The 20,225-nt window shown below is 46.7% G+C and overlaps 1 protein-coding gene across 1 annotated transcript in view; it reads right to left on the reverse strand.

The window, feature by feature from the left end:
• Positions 1 to 20,225, reverse strand: part of LOC109389451 (gamma-aminobutyric acid receptor subunit rho-2) — a 32,059-nt gene that overhangs the window by 10,273 nt on the left and 1,561 nt on the right. Inside the window, exons 2-6 of the mRNA XM_019654993.1 lie at positions 10,781 to 10,887; positions 3,758 to 3,825; positions 1,964 to 2,187; positions 1,124 to 1,206; positions 784 to 924 (exon numbers count right to left, since the gene is read on the reverse strand). Of these exons, the coding sequence (XP_019510538.1) occupies positions 784 to 924; positions 1,124 to 1,206; positions 1,964 to 2,187; positions 3,758 to 3,825; positions 10,781 to 10,887 (623 nt within the window). The remainder of the gene's footprint in view (positions 1 to 783; positions 925 to 1,123; positions 1,207 to 1,963; positions 2,188 to 3,757; positions 3,826 to 10,780; positions 10,888 to 20,225) is intronic.

Consider the following 20,225-nt stretch of genomic DNA (forward strand, 5'->3'; position numbering starts at 1 on the left):
GCAGCAGGGCCACGGTTCAGATCCCACATGAGGGTCAGTGATGTTGCGCCCTCTACAGCTAAGATGGTGAACACATCAACCTGGAGCTGGGCAGCCGTGAGTCGCCGGTGATGGCATCTGTGAGCTACTGTGAGGGGCTGGCAGCCAGCATGAGCGCTGGCAACTGGCATGAGCTGCCGTGAGCCGCTGTGAGCGGCCATCCAATGGCTGGTGACTGATCTGCCTCACCCAGGAAGAGCGCAATGATGGTGCCAACTTGGGCCAGTGAAGCAACGTCCTCCACAACTAGACTGAAGAACAAAAGGACTGCAACTTGTCTGCTCCCCTCCCCCAATTCCCCAATAAAATCTTTAAAAAAAACCCAAAAACTTCAAACATGGCCCAGGGGCCAAAAAAAGGTGACACTAGCATTAAAAATGAATCTATAGATCTAAATATAGGTAATACATACATTGTCTCAGAAAGCTATATCTGCCCATATCATTAATTTGAATGAATCAGATTATAGAATAGCATGTAAATATGACCCCACTTTTGTGAAACTACCTAATTAAAGCAAGATGTCTGCAAAGGTGTTTACTAAATTGTTAGGAATGATGACCTCTGACCATGGGATTTCAGAGGGCAGCAACTTTTTTACTCTCTGCTTTTAAGTTCTGTTTATGTTTTGGAGGACTATGAATTATTTTAGTAAGAAGGATGTATTTTCATCACATTAAGGCTGAAGAAGAATTCTAATGTTTTCTTCTGCATCTGAATCAGACCATGGCAAAAGGTAGCTACCAGTGCTGCTGTAGAAGGCCAGTCTGGAAGTGGTGTGAAATTTCTGAATCAGAAACTGAGACAGGGAGATCTTCTCATCTGTTTTCAGGGATTCGTCCCCATTCTTCCAATACAGCATCAGATCTTCATCTGTATATGCATCTTTGGGGAAACGAAAACAAGTTAATTTGACTCGTTTGCTTCTGATGCAAGGTGAGGCAACAGGGAAATCCTACACCAGCCCAGGAGTGAATAGGTCTTAACCCTGGTGGGCTGTACTCTGTCTCAAGGTTACTAAAATGACACAAAGATCAGAGAGGGAATAAGGCAAAGATCTGTCATTAAGAATATTGATACTTACAGCTTTCTAGCTCCAAAGAACAGGTCTGGGAGTCCAGGGGAAAGTGGCTGAAGTCCATGTTGCACATGGCAGTGACCGTAATCCTAGACAACCCAAACACACGTGTTGGCTCATGCAGTGACTTGTTGCTCAGAGTGAGGAAGAACACACACCCGACCAACAGCAGCTGCCCTCTCATGTCTACTGCAGAAGTCTGGAAACCCAGGTATCTAAGTTATAGAAGCTTAACTTTTAGAGTTTTGTGTTCTGTACGAGATGCGATTGATGCTCTGCCCAGATCCTGGCTACTGAGGGTGTTGCCTACTAATGGCCCTCCTGCACCTTTCTCTGGGCATTGCTCTCAGCGCTCGAGCCACTCCCCTGACAGATGCCTGTGAGGTTATGCTCCCTTTATCACCCTTCCCCTACCCAGGGCTTCTAATTCTAGTGAACTGCACAAATAGACCAGGAAGATAAGGGATAAGACATGTAATCACTCAAGTTAGCCCAGAAGCCAATCTGCAGCAGCACTCAATAAACAGAAGCTATTGTTATATTTTTTAAATATTTATTACCAGTAAACTATCATTATAGGCTCTCGGGTGGAAGGTACATAGAAGGTCATTGTCTCCCTCAATTTACTCAAGCTCCTAACCCAGGCTTAAGAACCCTGATGACAGGGAAGTCACCAGCTACTAGGGCGGCCATTTCATCTTAGAGAGTTCTATCATCAGATAGTTCACACCATCCCAGGTAGCCCACAGACTCAACCTCAGTGACAAACTCTTCAGGGCCGAAGAGACTAAAGACACATATTAGGGTGGCATTGGACAAAGAAACGATGACCCCATGGACAGTTACCTCATGCTGTACAGCACGTGCCCATCTGGGAACACCCGCAGCATGATGTTGTCAGTGGTGGTGTCGTGGGTGAATGACCTTTTGGAGTGAACAAAGAAGACGTCAGGGACCCAGATCTTCTTTACCAGCCGGCCGTCAAAGGTCATGCTCTTGTTGCTGGTGCTGGGGAAGGCCAGCCGATCGTCCTTCCAGTAATGCCGCAGGTATAGGGTCATGGTGAAGTCCTGTGGGAGCCAGGGCAAGACCAGACAGAAAGGGCTTAGAAAGTTTTCTTCCTTACAATCAACCCCTCATCTACCACTGTAATGGACACCTCAGGCTCAGAGTCAAAGGTGACAGTTCTGCAGCCCTGTGGGACAATGGCTGAGGCAATGGTGCTGCTGTGATAGAAGAGAGAAGGGCTTATTTTTGTGTATCGTGATGTTGGATCCAGGAGACTGCATAGACCATCCTTCAGGTTTTGCAAATGAAAACTGCAGCTGTGATACTGACAGCCTGGCCTGAGGGCCAGCATCTCTCTCACCGAGACCTTTCCACTCATGGCTCCTTACTGGCTAACTATCCAATTTCAGCTTAGCGAACACTTCCAGAAACCTAGACAGTCAAGTGTCCCATTTAGGAGGGTTTCTATCATTGGACTTGTAAAATCTTTGAAAGTAGAATTGTGTCCTGCCCACCATTGAATCCCCAGGCTCTAGTTTAGTGCCTGGCAAGGCACATGGTGGGTACTTAATAAATATTTACAGGATGGAAAAATCAGGGAGATGATCAGATGAAGGGATGGGCAGCTGCATACCTATTATTGTTGTCAGGAAAGTCATGACACATTTTTGCATTGAAAAACATAGAAAAATATGTCATGACTTTCCCGATGACCCAATATAATTTCAGCCTGAAAGCTTATCCTGTTAAAATGTGTCTTCTTGCCTGCAGAGTTAATGCTTTAAACCAAGAGTTTGGCCCTTATGCCACAGCCAGAGCTAAGACAGAAGTGCAAATGAGTAAATAGGTGCCCAAAAGATCTTCTGGGAGCAAGTGGAAGAAAAGTGCAAAGATGCATGGTGATGGGTGAGTTCAGAGCATAGCGCCCATTTCTGTTCTACCACCACACCCTTACCCCCTCCTGGCTGTCCTCTGGGACTCCTCATGGAGAGGAGCACCCACACACACACACAGCTCTCCAACCCCATCACTTCCCCATTTTGTGTGGGGAACTGTTTGTAAACTTCCTGTTTCTTCCCCATGCTCTTGCTCTGGCCCTTCCCCTGGCTGTCTCCTTCTGATCCTTCAGGTCTCAGCTAAAATGAGCCTTCTTCAAAGAGCCTTGCCTCACCACCTGATCTTGCTGGGCACTGCCAAGGAACGTGTAGGGCAGCTATGCTCAGTGCGGGCATTGGAGATCAAAGAACTGCAGAATTCAATCTGAAAACGCCCACCTACTTTTCTCCTCCAAGTGTGGTTCATCTGACCACACGAATCACTTGAGGAGTGTGTCCAAAGTGTAGTGTGCTGGGCCTCACTCCCAGAGACTGAATCAGAAAGTCTAGGGCAGGGCCCAGGGATCTGCATTGAACCAACTCCCCAAGTTATTTTCACCCTTAAAGCTTGAGAACCCCTGCTCTAGATTTTATTGCACCTGGACCAGCTTCCAAGGCCCAGTTTTACTCCCTCCAGCTCTGGCTCCAGCCACCCAGGCACAGCATGCACCAGTGCAGCCCCGCCAGCCACAGGCTCTCATAGAACTTAGCCTGGAGACCCCACACTGTAGGCTGCCCCACCAGAGGCTCTATGTACCATGTCCACTTCCGAGATGCTGTCCAGGCTCTCCACCTGCACATCCACACCCACTGGAATGGCAGGGCCTGCAGAAGAGCAAAGATAGTTGGTTAAGGTACATTCTTCTTCACCATCGGGCTGGGAGACAGGCTGAAACAGGAGTGAGGCAGTGGTTCAAATGCAAGGAAGGTTTTCTTGCTACTTCCTGATGTGAATGTTTAATCCATGACTATTGCCTGAGTTGAAGAACTGGATTACTATTTATAATCCCAGTGCTATCTCTGTAGGATAGAGGTACTAATGTTGCTCTAATGCTTGAGTGGAGACCCTGGTCATTTGTCCTGTGACATCTAAAAAGGACAGAATGAGGGCTAAGAATGAGGATCAAGGGCCTCTGATGCAGGCTTGGGACATCTGCATGCCCAGGGCTGGATTCATTTGAGTCGTTCAAAATCTATGTACAGAGAACCTAACAGATTATTGAGGTCCTGCCCTCTAGAAGTCTGTTGTGAGACAAGATCTTCTCTGTGCCTGTTAGAGCGCAGCAAAAGATGACACTGTAGGAGATTTTGAATCCTTTCAGGACAGGTCAGATGAGAAGTACGAGAATACATAGCACAAAAGCTCTGCACTCAGTTTCATTTGGTCTGTGTCAAGATCTCTAAAACCGTGTTTATCTGTGGGTTCCTGTTCTATTTCTTGGTCTGGGTGATAGTTACATTGGTAGGTTCACTTTGTGATAACTTAGTGGACTATACACTTACAATTTGTGTACTTTTTTGTATGTATGTTATGTTTCCATAAAATGGGGAGTTTTTAGATTTTAATATTTTTTTAAAAACCTAGAATGGGGAAAAGCAAAAACCTGTGTCTGACATACATGTTAATGAATGCTATTACACTCACAGGCAAAAAATGTCTCTGAGTGACAGGAGGCAGCTGGGCTGGGCATCCTGGGGAGAAGGCATTATCCAGAGGCCAGCCCTGCTGCCCTGGGTCCTCTGAGCCCAGGCCTGGGAGTGCAGGGCCCCATAATCCTGACCAGGAGTGGTCTGAGATGGGGAGAACCTTAGTGTGGCAAAAGGAGTCTGGGTCTTAGGGAGTGAGATGGCCTGGAAGACACCAAGACTTTGGCCCTCGGCAGAGAGGAAGATCAGAGATGCTGACGTGAAATAAGAACTAGAAAGCTCAACCCTGTTACAGCTCAAATGCAGGAGAAGGGAGTCCTCATGGAGGTGGCATTGGATGGGTTCACTGACTCCCTCCCAACCTCCCCCATAAGCTTGCTAATACTTGCAATCCTACCATTAAAGATTTGCTTTTTTTGGCTGATCCCAATAGAATGGAAGCATTTTATTTATTACTAGTGGCATTTAGTGGATATTTTCCGTGTTCTTAAAAATGAAAGCAAATGAGTACAGTGCTTTATCTTTTTGTTTTTACTTTTTCCCTCTCAGAAAAATTAGGGTGTAAGCTGATCTTTTTATTTTGCTGTGTTCCTCAACTGATGGCTTAGGTCAGGACCCATGAGAAATCTCTGTTCCAACAGCCATATTCTCTTCCTATTTCAGGCTCCAGGGGTGCTTTGAAGGTGCCAGAAGTGGAATGTTCCATGTGGAGAGGAAGACGCCTCCTGAGACCTGGCTGGTCTGCCTGTCTCTCCTGAGGGCCTTGCTACATGAGGGAGGGTCTGCCAACAGCCTGGCCAGGCCCCTCTCCAGGTACCCAGACCCCTGCACCCCTGCACAGGGCTGTGTGCTCCCAACACTGCCATCGGGGAAGTGGGGCTGGTTAATTTCCTCATGCTCTGGACCCTTTGTTAGTCTGAGATATTAAAACGGCCCAGAGTCCAAGCTTTTAACCCCTGGTAGTGCCGCTTGTCATGGAAGATATGCTGTACTAGACTCACTCTCCATGTGACCTGCAGCATCCAGTGTTCTAGGAGCCAAAGGGAAGAAACAATACAGGCTTGACCCTCTTTGGACCCACTTTCCCGTGGCCTGGTTTTCAGATAATGCGCACAGTGTTTGACTAGCACCTGGTTTTGGCGAAGGACATTTTCTAGATAAAACATATCAGCTTGCTTGCTACCTGTTACTGTGTCTCTCTGTTCTAGCTCCAGCCACCCTTCTAAGAGAAATTTGATAAAGCCCGTGAGGATGGTGTCAATGCTCTGAAGGTATGGCCACGTGGGAGTGCAGGTCACGTTCTCAGGGAACCTGGGTTGTTGGCGGTAAACAATCTGTGTGTTCAGGAGGCTCCAGAATGACATTCTGGGGAATCACACCTCAAGCTTGGGCAGAACCAAAGGCCCTGCCCTCCTTGGTCTGAGCAGAATGGAGTTGACCTTCGCCTTTGACCTACCCCACAGTCAAAAGGCTAAGTCTGCCAGGCTCTCCTAAATGCTCCATTTTATGGCCCTTTCCAAACTGGTTTTGGGAGGAATTCTTCCAAATTACTGGATTTTTTTCCTCCTTCCATGAATAACTTTATGTTTTGAATGGGACTGAGTTCTATAGGTGTTAGAAAGAAAACAGTTAAGCTAATGAGGGATGTATGCTTTGGCTCTTTAACATAGCTGTGCGTTTTTCTGCTTTAAGAGAAGGATCTTAAGTCATGAGTGTAATTTCAGGCAGGCTCCATCCAACCCCCTCTGACAGCCACCCCTCAGCCACCTCTCAGGACCAGGCACGCGCAAACGCATGAAGCAGTCCCCTTGGAGAAAGAGCCTGTGCAGGTCCTGGAAGTAGCTCAGGGCTGTGTGGACAGGTGACTCTGGGTCCCTGTATCCAGGTGTGGCCTAGAAGGGAGACCTCAGGTGGATATGTCCTCTTGGCCCCACAGACCATGGCTAGTTCCCTTGCCTGGGCCTAAGGCTGCCACTAACAGCAACAGGCCCTGCCCTCTGCCTTCTTGTTGGGTTCAGCCAGTGAAGGTGCCCATAGATATCAGAAGGCAAGAGGAAAGTGAGAGGAATTATCTCTCAGATCACGCCCTGCAGGGCTACTGACGGAAGCCCTCTCCCAGGCTTTCCTGCCGAATGGCTCTTTTCCAGAGCTTTAGCTCTTTTCTAGATTCAGGTAAAATCTGGAAAAGATGCTCCTTCCTCCTCTCCACAACTCAGGCCTCCACCTGGTAATGGCTCTGCACTCTTCCGGACCCCGGGGGTTCACCATAGCTTGTAGGTTTTCCTGAACCCTGCCCACACCTTTGTAAGCAGACCATTACACTCTCTACACATGCCCCTTTGAGTGGGCCACCTGTTCCCCAACTGTTATGATCTCTTTTTCCAATTGCTTTTCTGGGTACTTTACCTCAGTGAATTGTCTCCCCCAGGTCAGATACTCAGGTGTTCCAGGGGCCGGGGAAAGAAGGGCATGGGGAGCTGTTGTTTAACGGGTACAGAGTCTCAGTTTAGGAGGATGAAAAAGTTTTGAAGATGGATGGTGGTGATGGTTGCACAACAATGTGAATGTACTTAATGCCACTGAATTGTACACTTAAAAATGATTACAATTGTACATGTTATGTTTTATATATATTTTGCCACACTTTTTTTAAAATTAAATTTTAGTTTTTAAAAATCAGCATTGCAATATTTCTTCTAACAAATGGAAAGAAGCCCAGGGCCTCTGGAGTTCCCACTAACCGGGACATAGCACCGAAGCAGGCATCTGGGAGCTCAGACAAGGTATTTTTGTTTCAACTGATCCCTGGGATTATTAGGAAGCTGATAGATTTTTAATCTTTTCTCCTTCTACATCGTAAAGGTCATCCAAGGGGTATATAGCCTTAGACAAATTCCTCTCTATCAATTACTTTTAAAGGTCAATTCACAAGGATGCCCCTCTGAGAGAAATAAAAAGGGAAGAGAGGGCAGGAAAAAGAAAACATATCCTGCAGCTACTGAGGGACATCTTTGTTCAAATGACCTACTTGGTGTGCTTGGGTGCTAAGGGGTGGGAAGTGTTAGGCTGAGCCAGCATCAGGGCATCAGGGCACGTTGGGCTCAGGCTGTGCTTTTTACGGGGGCAGGGGCCGGGGTGGGGTCTGAGACAGGGCTGCCCCCAAGGAAGGAGCACCTTCTTCTACCTGCACAGAGCCACCTCCTTTCTCAGAGACCCACCTGCCCCTGGCCAGTGGTCCATGCCTAGGAATGAGGTGCTGGATGGAATGGCGACCCAGGAGCACCCACAGGGCAGGCTTCTTGGCTCTAAGCCATCTCCAGATGTTCCCAGGGGTTACAGATTATAACAATCATTGGAACCACAGGTGGTGGGAAGCCCCTCCTCTGATGGCCCCGTTCCACCTTCGTGGCTAGGACTCTGGGTGTCGCAAACCTTGTTTATGAGTTTGTGGGGGTATGGTGCTATAGCATATTATGTGTTCCCCTTCCCCTCTTTTGGATGTGACCTCTGGAAATCCGAGGATAAAAGGTGCCCAGAGGACCAACTGTCCTGGGGGAGGGTGTTGGAAGGAAGGAGGAATGGCTGCCACTCTGTGCTTTGGTGACTGAGATCTTGACAGCTGATGTGGAAGAGCCTCGGGTCTTATCATGAGCATGTGCTGGAGGTGACAACTTCTTCTCCTGCAGCTTCTCCCAAAGTCAGGGCTGTCCCCAGACTCAGAAGCTTACTCAAGCAGGGCAGGGGACTATTCTGACCCTCTGCACTCTTGGGGACCCGCCAATGGGCCCAGCAGTTGCAGGGATCAAGGCACAGAAAATACAATCTGTTTCTCAAACGTGGCTTGGAATTGGAGCCTGTTGGATGATTCTGCTCAGAGCAGGGTTTTCTGGGAACATGGGAGGACTTCACCTGCCATTCCTGAGAATGAGCTCCTGGCTTTCTCCCAGAGGAGAGGCTGTTTTTATGAGGCTTTCAGTTTTTTGTTTTGTTTTGTTTGTTTGTTTTTTTAGCTGAGCCATCCTGCTACCTGTTGGCAGCCCAGCGGCTGCTCAGCTCGGGCCGGGCATCGAACCGCTGTTGCCCAGAGCTCAAACTCTTGAGCAAGCTCTTAACCAACTGAGCCACTCGGCCGGCCCCTGAGGCTTTCAGTTTTATAGCTGACATCCTAGAAGAAACCCGGGTTCTGTCGCCACCTGTTCTGTGGCCAGCACTTAAGCCCCAGACTCCAGGCTCTTCTTCTGTAAACTGAGGGTACTGACCAGGCGATCGCTCAGGCTCCTGCCAGCAACAACAGCCTCTGGCAGAAAGTTACAACGTGGCTTTCAGAATATCACCCATACCCTGACACACAGGCCCGCCCCACAGAACTGTGCACTGAGTCAGGGCCATGTTATGACTTTTGAGGTCCCGAGGCATTTTTGTTTTCATGGGACCCTTCCTCTATAAAAAGTATTAAAAAGCATATTTTACAGCTGTAATGGCGTAAACATGAATATATTAACATTATATATTAAAAATATTTTCTTCTACCCAAAATTTTATTTTATTCCTTCTGATTTTAAAATCAATTGAAATATTTTCAAGGACCCCTAAAAGTATTGTTTGTGAGCCCTAGATGCTATGCCTATTCTGCCTAATGGATATGTTAACCCTGCATTGAGGTACATACTGCTAGAGGGGACAAGAAAGAGACTCAGCTTGGAGGGAAGGTCTAACCTCAGCAGCAGTGAGACCTGAGTCCATCACTTCACCTCTCTGTGCCTCAATTTATAAAAGTGTTAGCTGTCATGAACACTGTTGTTTATTTTTGTTCCAGCTGCTTCGCTGACCCTCGGTATCTTAACTGACACTACAAGAAAGACAAGGTGAGCTTCCTGCATACAGGGATGTCTGGCTTGGACCTCCTGGAGCAGATACAGCTATTTTACAATTGCTGATTAAGGAAAAGTTTATTTTTATAAAATTCCTTGGCAGTAGTCCTCATGGCGAGCCTCCACAGAACCAGGACTCCCAGAGAGACGGCGGCCTCTGGACCTGAACCAGCAGTGGGGCGCAAAGTTCCCGGGCAGGCAGAAGAGCCATGGGCTGTAATCTGCTGCCTGCTCTTCTCCTGCTGCTCAGGAAATTGGGTGGGAGGCATTGAGGCCTTTTAAAATGCAGAGGCTTCTGGGATCATTTAATGTCTTAATCCCTTAACAGACACAGAAGAGGAAGGCCTGACAGCTGGGCTTTTCTAAAGGGACATGAACGTGAACAGGTATGGGCCAGGGGCTTTACATGCATTATCTCATTTAGTGCTGACAACAACCCCAGATGTAGGGGTTACTACCCGCATTTTACAAACCAGCAAACTGAGGCTCTGAGAGAGCCACTGACTTGGCCTTGGGTCACCTCTACTCCTTCCTGCCAGCCCCGGAGAACACTGGGACCTAAGACAAGATCAAGAGAGGAGATAAAGGGAAATGGAAGCCAACCTGCCTGGCCCGGGCCCATCGGCTGAAATGCTCTGGGCCTCAATTTCCACCATGTGCACAAGGGGGGCATTGGCCCCACATCTCACGCATGTTGTTGCTATCACCCAACTCCCTGGTCGGACAGTACAGGTGGCTCGCTTTTTTTCCAGCTCTCCTATGGCTCTCCTGGAAGGGACAACCACTGGCCACACCACCCCTACCTAACCCCAAAAGCAGGGAGCTCCTTTAGGAACAAGTCTGATAGGGGGGCTTTTGTTAAATTGTTGTTGCTGCATTGAAAATCTTGCGGCCCCCTCAAAACCCAAAATCCCCAGGTAGGCATGGGATGGCCGAGTGTGGGGATCCATTTTGTGTCCAGACTCTCCTGGTCAACTCTTATGTTTTTAGGAAAGAAAAGTTGGCAGTGACAGGGCCTGTCCTTTCTAAATGTGAACAATGTAGTCACCAGCAGTTCCTCTTCAGTCAACAGACCTCTCCACTCACTTCCTTTCATCTCTTTTATCCTTGGGAAAATTAGTGGCTCTGGAAGCCTTGTTGGGCTTATCTGACTGTGAGTGGGATATTTAGAGCCCCTGTGTGTCTGAGAAAACCAGACCGAGCAGTAGCAGGCAGCCTTGGAGACAAGGCCTCACCAGGCCAAGGGGAGGACACAGTCCTACCTCCAAAGGCGGGCCTCATGGTGAAATCATGGTCCTCCAGTCTGAGGAGCGGCTGAGGTTTTCCTTTCCGGATTTTGGTCATGTCGAGGTTCTTCTTATATAGGTGACTGCAAAGACAAGCAAGACTTTTTTTTGTCAGCTCACCAAGGCACTTAGTGAGATTATCTGGGGAGATTACTTCTTGTAAGAACTACTGGTTAAGCACCTTTTCTCTGTCAGGCTGAAGGGCACAGACACCTCCCCACCCCCTCACCCCTGCCAGACCCTCACAGGCAGGCAGACTTGAGGAACAGGTCCTTCCAGAGCCTTCCTAAAGTAAATACCTCCCGGACAGGACACCATGCTATTGGGTTGTCGGAAAAGTCATGATGTCTTTTTTCTGTTTTTCGTTGCAAAAATGTGTCATGACTTTTCCAACAACCCAGTACCTTGACAAGCTCAAAATTGTCAAGACTTATGATTGGATGACAATAGTTGGGTTGAATGGTGGAGGATTAAAAATTGGGAAGTTGGTCTTTTTTTTTCTTTTTAAGATTTTTATTAAAAATATAGCTAACATACAATATTATATTAGTTTCCAGGGTACACCATAGTTATTCAACATTTATATACCTAAAGAAGTGATCGCCATGATAAGTTCAGCAACCATCTGACACTGTACCATGCTATCACAATATTATTGGCTATATTCCCTATGCTGTACATTACATCCCAATGACTTATTTGTTTTATACCTGGAAATTTGAGCCTCTTATTCCCCTTCTCTTTTCCCCCCCTTTTTAAATTTATCAATTGCACTTGACATTCAATATTATTTTATACTAATTTCAGATGTACAGCATAGTGGTTAGACATTTATATAATTTAAGAAGTGATCCTCCTGACTAGTCTAGTACCCACCTAGCTCTAAACATAGTTATTACCATTTTAATGACTACATTTCCTATGCTTTACTTTATATCCACATGACTATTTTGTAACTACCAATTTGTACTCCTTAATCCCTTCACCTTTTTCACCCTGCCTCGAACTCCCTCCCATCTGTTACCCCAACAAATCTAGTACCCGTCTGTACCATACATAGTTATTACAATGTTATTGACTATATCCCTTATGCTATACCCTACATCCCCAAAATTTGTAACAATGAATTTGTACTTCTTAATCCCTTCCCCTTCTTTCACCCACACCACTAACCAACCTCCCATTTGGAAACCATCAAAATGTTTTCTGTATCTATGAGTTTGTTTCTGTTTTGTTTGTTAATTTTGTTCTTAGATTCCACATAACTGAAATCACATTACACCTATCTTTCTCTGCCTGATATGCTCCACTCAGCATAATACCCTCCAGGTCTATCCATGTCACCACAGATGGCAAGAGCCCATTCCCTTCCATGGCCAAACAGTATTCCATTGTATATCTGTATCACCTCCTCTCTATCCATCGATGGACACCCAGGCTGCCTCCATATCGTGGCCATTGTAAACAATGCTGCAATGCACATATGGAGGCACATGTCCCCTTGAAGTAGCATTTTGGTTTTCTTTGGATAAATACCCTGAAGTGGGATTACTGGGTCCTTCATTATCTCTTCTTATAAAGCCTTTGTTATAAAGTCTATTTTTTCTGGTATAAGTATTGCTGTCCTAGCTTTTTGTTTATTGGTTTTTTTCATTTCCATTTTCATGAAATATTTTTTTCCATCCCTTTACTTTCTGTCTGTGTGTGTCACTGCCAGCAAGAATCAAAGCGAGATTGGGGACAGAGTTACTCCAGCCACCCATGTGGAAGCTGGAGCTGGAGGACCCCGGTTCACTCTCTTTCCCCTAACCCAGATGACAGGAAGTAATTCTCTCTTCCCTCTCATTTACACTCACTCTTTCTAGATCATTTTTCCCCCTTTTTTCCCCCTTTTTTTCCTACTACAATCATACATAATCCTAAAGTAGTAAAACCCAAAATATTCTAGTGCAATATTCTCTTTTTATTAAATTTATTAGGGTGACATTGGTTAGTAAAATTATATAGGTTTCAAGTGTACATTTCTATACTACATCATCTATATATTCTAAAGGAATATTCTACTGACAGAATTATTAGTAAACAAGAAAAAAGAGGGGAGAAAAAAAGGGAGGAGAAAGAAGAGAAAGAAAAGAAGAGAGGGAGAAAGAGAAAGGAAGAGGAAAAGGAGAGAGAAGAAGAAGGAGGAGGAGGAGGAGGAGGAGGAGGAAGAGAAGAAGAAGAAGGAGAAGAAGAAGAAGGAAAGAAAGAGAAGGAAGGAAGGAAGGAAGGAAGGAAGGAAGGAAGGAAGGAAGGAAGGAAGGAAGGAAGGAAGGGCAGATCATTTGGACATTTGTGAGATTTAATTCTTGACAGAAGGAAATAAACAACTTTTAAGAAGTCAGTGTTAATTATTGCTATGTGTAGGATATTTAAGATTTTGGAAGTAAATGAAGAGATTTTGTTTTGAGTGTTTGTTGGTCATTTATATATACCCCAATATTACTCAGCGTTCTTATATTTCATTCCTTTTTTGTTTGGTTGGTTGATTGGTTTGGGATTTTTTTTCTAATTGGGGGAGGGGAACAGAGTTGGGGAATTGGGGAGGGGGACCAGCCAAGTTGTTGTTCTTCACTCTTAGTTGTAAAGGGTGCCAGTCACCATCTGGCTGCCTGTCGGCAGCTCATGGCCTCTAAGCTCAAGGTAGTGTTACAACCTTAGTTGTGGGTGGGCATAGCCACCATCCCATGTGGGAGTAGAACCAGTAGCCTTGTTGTTAAGAGCGCACGCTCTATCCACTGAGCCATCCAGGTGGCAGCTCAGCTCAAGGTGCCGAGTTCAGTCTTAGTTGTGGGCGGGGGTAGCCCACCATCTCGAACAGGCAACCTTGTTGTTAGGAGCATGTGCTCTCACCAGCTGAGCCATCCTGCCATCTGTTGGCAGCTCAGCAGCAGCTCACCTCGGGCGCAGCATCAGTGGCCCATGTGGGAGTCGAACCGGTGACCCTGTTGCTCAGAGCTTGCACTCTTAAGCTAACTCTTAACCAACTGAGCCACTCAGTCGGCCCTGTTTTTGTTTTCGTTTTAGAGAAACAAACGTATCTCCTGGCTAAACTCTATAAGAGGGAAGGGAAATGTTCTTTGAGACATCTTCCTATGAAATCCTTCTTTCATTCTCTACCAGCTCTGCCCAGATGGAATCATTCGATGGGCCGTCTAAAGCTATGCCATTCAATAAAGTAGCCATTATCAATAAAGTAGACATTAGCCACATATGGCTGTTTAAGTTAATTAAAATGAAATAAAATTACTAATATTCAGTTCTTCAGTTACACTAGCCATAGTTATGTGCTCAATAGCCACATGTGTCTGGTGGCCACTGTATTCAACAGTGCAGATATATAATATTTCCACAATTGCAAAAAGTTCTATTATTCAGTGTTGGTCTAAAGATTGGCCTGCCCTCCTCACCCCCCTCCCACCCAAGAGGCAGATTCCCTAATAAGTTGGGGCTTCCCACCTTACAGCCCCACTTTTAGAGCCACCTGGCCTGGCTCCAGACCTCCCAATCATTCTGCCACTTCCAGTAAGGGCTCTGCCACCAACTGTTTCTCTTTCTCTCCATTCATTTCCTCCCAACAACCTTAGGAATGTCAATATCCATATGGTCAGTCGTCTCATACTCAGGTTGCACAATTCCTCAATTCCATGTCTCAAACTCATTTGCTAAACACATTTTTATGGGTCACCTACTCTGTCCAGACACTGTTCAAGTCATGGGGAGGACATATTCACTGCTTTCATAGGGCTGATAATTTTGTGGGGGAGATAGACAATAAAGAAGAGGACAGAAAAATAATGTAACTTCAGAAAGTGCTGAGTACCATAAAAATATAATAAAGCAGGGTAAGGAATAAGAGAGGGATGTGTTGGGGCGGAGGGTGCTCAAGGAGGCTTCTTAGACCTGGAGGAAATGAGGGAGGGAGCAAACCATGAGAAGATCTGAAGAAAGTGCATTCTGAGAGAGGGAACAGCACATGCAAATATTCTGACGTGAGTGTGGCTTGTGTGAGGAACAGTAAGAAAATCAGTGGGCTGGAGGACAGCAAGGAGAAGGAAAGCAGTAAAAAAGGAGGTAGGAGACAAGGCCAGATCATGAGACCCTCAAGGGTATGATACTGAGTGGAGAGACCCATGAAAATTCTGAGCAGGGGAGTCGAAAAGTCTGGTTTAGGACCTGATAAGACCACTTGGCTAATGTGTAGAGGACACGGTAGGAAGGCAGTGTAGAAACAGGAGACCGTTAGGAAACTTGCAGAGAAAACATGGTACCTGGATTGGGAAGTGATCAGATCTGAGGGAGGTGGAGAGGTCTTGCTGATGGATTGGGTACCTCACCCGTGATGGATGGGGTATGAGGGAAAGAGGAGAAAGAATGACCCAGGTTTATGACTTGAGCACATGGGTGAATGGTGGGAACATTTCCTGAAATAGCAAAAACTGAGGGGCGTATCTAATTATGATGAACCATCTTCATTTCGAGATGCCTATGAGGCAGCCAGGGAGAAGGTGAAAATAGCATGGGGGCAACTAGGGAGGCAGTAGCAGTAGTAGTATTTTCGCTTCCTTCAGGCTTGTAAGTTCTGGGGGTAAGTGGAGGCTTGGCAGCAGAGCCTGAAACTCCTTCTCCCAGAGTCCTTTGAACTCTGCCCTCAAGCACGCTCGCCCGGCTTCCTCAGCTTATGCTCAGCAGCGTTCAAACTGGATTCAAGTGTCTCCTAACTTGAACCAAAACTAAGCAAAACATCTGTTTAGACCCCGTGTCCTCCTCACACAGAATTTATTGAAAAGTGGCAGTGGTCCAGGTAAGGAAGTTACATTCTCCTCTGAACATTTCCTTGCTTAAAAAAAAAAACATGTTTTCCCCCTCCTAATAAATAAGAACTTCAATCAAATTGGTGTTTTCCACTAGCTGCTGCTGCTTTCTCACTCCCAAGCACTTCTTGCCTCATTTGTGCCAGAACCAAAGTCCTGAGGGCTGCCTTCTCCATGACAGGAAGGAGCACGCCTCTGCTGGAAACCTTGTCTTTCAGGAGAGGGCACTTGGTTTCCTCCTACCTCCCTGACAGTTCCTTTTCAATCTCTACTCATCCCTCATCCCATCCTTTAAATGTCCCCAGGGCCCTGCCCCAGCTGCCTTCACTTTCTCATAGGCTGGCCTATGTTAGTAGCTTCAGTTGTCACTAACATGCTGATGATTCCTAGATCTATACCCCCTGCTCTAGATGTTTCTATCCTACTGCTGATTATCCCTACTTGAGCATCCTATAGGAATTTAAACTCAACACATTCATACGTTGGTTTGGGGCATGCTGACTTTGAGGTGACCTAGCTGAAGGATGAGTGGGTATTAGATGAAATGGGGGAAAGGGAGGGAGGGGTGTGGCTGAAATAGACAGAATGAGCCTGCAGAGGCAAGCAGGGGCCAGGCCAGGCAGAGCCTTGAAGATCATGTTAAGAATTTCGTCTTTATCCAAAGGCAAAGGGAAAATACTGAAAAGTGTTAAGCGACTGGAGGAAGAAACCATAATCAGATTTGCTTTTATTTATTTATTTTTTTTTTTTTAGCTGAGCCATCCCGCCACCTGTTGGCAGCTCACGGCTGCTCAGCTCGGGCTGACTCGAACCGCTGTTGCTCAGAGCTCAAACTCTTGAGCGAGCTCTTAACCAACTGAGCCACTCAGCCGGCCCTCAGATTTGCTTTTAGACAAGCCCATTGTAGCTGCACATCCAAGGTGAGCCCAGGGTGATGACTTCTTCCTCTTTAGCTGCGATATGGGACCAAAGTCCAGTTCCCTTGAAGAATATGTGGTCATGGATCAGGTGCTTCGTGGAGCTTCCACTCTGACCAGTACCTTCCTCAAGCCTCACTCCAGAAGTCAACAGGGACCAGGTTCCCAACAGGGTGACCACATGAAGGGCCAAGATCAGACCCCCGGGGACATGGAGGGTGAGCTCAGCCTCAGGGCTTAGCAGATCACAGACATTAAATTGTGAGGACAGCGCTCACTGCCCCTTTGCCTCTCAGGGAGCAAATCCCTCCCTGTCAGTACAGTCCCTACATCTATTTAGAGGGGAGGATCAGGGAGCTGAAGTCTCAGAGTGTCAGCACCCCAGCAAGAGCGGGGATTGAGATCTCAGTGCCATTAATGAGGGCCCAAATTTGTTTTTAAGGACCCAGTTATTTGGTAACGCAAGCCACTGGTATCCCAAGCCTTGGGCTATTTGTGTGAGGTGGACACTCTTGATTCATCCTTCACAGGAGAGAGTTGGGCATGGCTCAGGTGCCCCACCCCTTGGACTCCAGACTCCAGTAGCCAGATCCCATGTGCCTGACCCTCAGGGCAGCCGGAAGCTTCACAGGACCTCCAACCCAGGCTTGGGGGTAGGGGATGAGAGAAGAAGAAAAATGTGTTTACCACGCCTTTGAAAAGCAAAGCTAGTGCCTTCGTGCTGAGGTTCATTTGACAGCAGTCATAGTGACACCTGCATAAATCGCCCCCTCACTGCGCAGGCCTAGTGCTGTGTTACCCCATCATCCCAGGGGGGAAGGTCTCACCACCACCCCTTTTCAGTTGGAGAAACAAGGTTCAGGAAGGTCAGGAAACACGGCCACATGGCCAGGGAGCCACAGACCCATGGCCCGAACCTGGTTTCCCTGACTTCCCAATGCCACTCCCTTCCCCAGACCTTCCAGGGAGGATGAGGGTCGCTGGGTAGCAGAGGAGCCAAGCTGCTCCTGGGTCCAGCGCAACTTGAGCCATGATGCGAACCAAGAAAAGGATGGCCAGGGGACACCAAGGGGACAGCAAATGGGAAAGGAAATATGAAAGGGGACCCTAGGCTTCGGGAGCAGGAGGGTGTTATCCAAGGCAGAGCCCAGATTCCTTGGGCCCAGAATTCAGTTTATTTTCAGATCTCAAGGGAGAAGGGCCTCTCTTGGCAGGAAAGTAATCATGTGGCCAGGAGGCCAACTTAGGCAGCAGGGCAGGGAGGGGTTGGATAAAGCAGGGAGGCTGAGAGACCAGAACAGAGCGAAGCAAACAGCTTAGAGAAAACACGATCACTAGGCAGCGATTCAGTAAATAGGGGCACAAAGGATCAGAAAACCGGAAGCAGATTTTGAAAAAAAAGCACCTGCTGGGTAGAATAATGGTTTTGTGAGGGTGCCTTGGTCAGGGTGAAGTAGAGGTTTATGGGTTAGAAGAGGTCCTAACAGTGTGTGTGTGTGTGTGTGTGTGTGTGTGTGTGTGTGTGTGACTGTATGTGTGAATGTGCCCATATACGTTACATGTGAATGTGTGACTGTGCGAGACCATGTGTTGTGTGGTATGTGAGTGTGACCATGTTCACTGTGTTGTGTCTGTGTGAAACCCTATGTGTGGTGTATGGTATGTGTGTGTGACCACGCGCATGTGTGTGTGTGTGTGTGTGTGTGTACGTGTACATGTATGGGATTTCTAAGAAAAGGTGCTGCCCTATAGAGAGGAAGTGCTCTAAGACTATAAAGGTCAGTAATTTTATTCCTATTTATTAGTATAGCTTAACTCTTGCATGTCAATAATGAAAGTAATTTTTTAGTCCAAGGCTTGGCTGAAAATTTTCAGAGTCCGGCATAGCTCTATGATTGTCTGACCATGTACATGCCCTGGTGGGTGCAGAAAGGCCTAGAATCATGTTCCTTGACGCGACATTTTCTCTATCCTTTTTCCCAGCCTCTGTCCAATAATTATTTTATATTCTTTGAATGTATATGTTTATCCTTTCATCCACTTTAACACCTCTTTGGATGGATTTCAAGAAATTTCCCTCACCCCTAAGGGTCTGATTCAATCATACAGGTGTCTGGGAATGAAACTGGGTCTTCTGAGGAGTGACAGAGCTGCGACAGCTCAGGTGCTGATTTCATCCCTGAGGATCCCTAACAGACTCATGCAGAGCCCCAGCACCTTTTTTTAGGGAATAGACAGCTTCAGACAATGCTTTTTCTCCAGGCTGAGTGAATCAGAAACCTGTGTTCTAGTCCTGTAGAGCCACTGGTAAGCTGTTACTCATGCCTTTGAGCTGACATTTTGGCCTCTGTAAAATGAGACAGTGTTTCCCTATGTGTGTGCTTTATGAATCCCACGAGATAGCCCAATAAAGTGTGGTTGGGTTTTTGGTTTGTTTTTTTTAAAAAACAGCATAATTTATTCTCCTCTTCAAGATTCACAATATCCATTTGCATAATAAATGTTCTAAAATTTCTGCTATAAAGATGTTTAAAATGCTCGAAATCAGAGTTTCTCATGCTTTTTTGATCCCAAAACCTCCTTTTGACACAACACCTATTCACACTCAGGGGAATCGCTGGACAGGTGACCTCTGAAGTCCCTTCCAGTTCAACAGCCTATGGTTCTGGCAGCATAACCAGGATGAGTTTTCCAGAGCAGCGCCCCTTTCCCATCATCCTGGGTTTTTATCTATTTCTTTCTGGCTAAGATTAGGCCTTATAGAGTGTTTATATCTCCCAGAGCAGTAGTCTCTAAAGCTTAGACATACACCTGGGTGCTCATGGTCCACAGGAATGCAGGAAATAGAGATTGTAACTCTTCTTCATAGTTTTTATCTAAAAATAAGGAAGCAATCAAGCTTTAATTTAATATACATATTTATAATAGTATCTCTATGTAATTTGTAATTAAATAGTCACATACATTGGAGGTACAGTTTCAAAATTTGTCACTGATAGTGGTACATGATTAAAAATAGAGACCACTGGGCCGGCCGAGTGGTGCATTGGTTAAGAGCTAGCTTGGGACGCCAGCTCTAAGCAGCAGGGCCCCGGTTCAGATCCCACATGGGGCCAGTGACACTGCCCTCTACAGCTAAGATGGTGAACAACAGCTCGACCCGGAGCTGGGCTGCTGTGAGTCGCCTGCAGGCATAGGCTGCAGCCCCTGCTGCAGTGGGCTGTCATAGCTACCATGTGTGGCTGGCAGCCAGCGTGAGCAGCCGCAGCCGGTGTGAGCTGCCAAGAGCCACCGTGAGCAGCTGTTCAGAGGCCGGCGACCAATCTGCCTCAGCTGGGAAGAGCGCAATGATAATACCAACATGGGCCGGTGAAGCAACGTCCTCCACAACTAGACTGAAGAACAAAACGACAGCAACTTGTCTGTTCCCCTTCCCCGATTCCCCACCACTGTTCCCTCCCCCAATTTCCCAATAAAATCTTTAAAAAATAAATAAAATAAATAAAAATAGAGACCACTGACCTAGGAAATGTGCCTTAAGATATTAGTTTATATTGGGCCGGCCGAGTGGCGCGATGGTTAAGAACTCGCTTGGGATGCCAGAGGGCCCCTGTTCGGATCCCACATATGAGGGCCAGTGACACTGCCCTC

Source organism: Hipposideros armiger, unplaced genomic scaffold, assembly GCF_001890085.2.
Source record: "Hipposideros armiger isolate ML-2016 unplaced genomic scaffold, ASM189008v1 scaffold_234, whole genome shotgun sequence".
NCBI classification, from domain to species: Eukaryota; Metazoa; Chordata; class Mammalia; order Chiroptera; family Hipposideridae; genus Hipposideros; species Hipposideros armiger.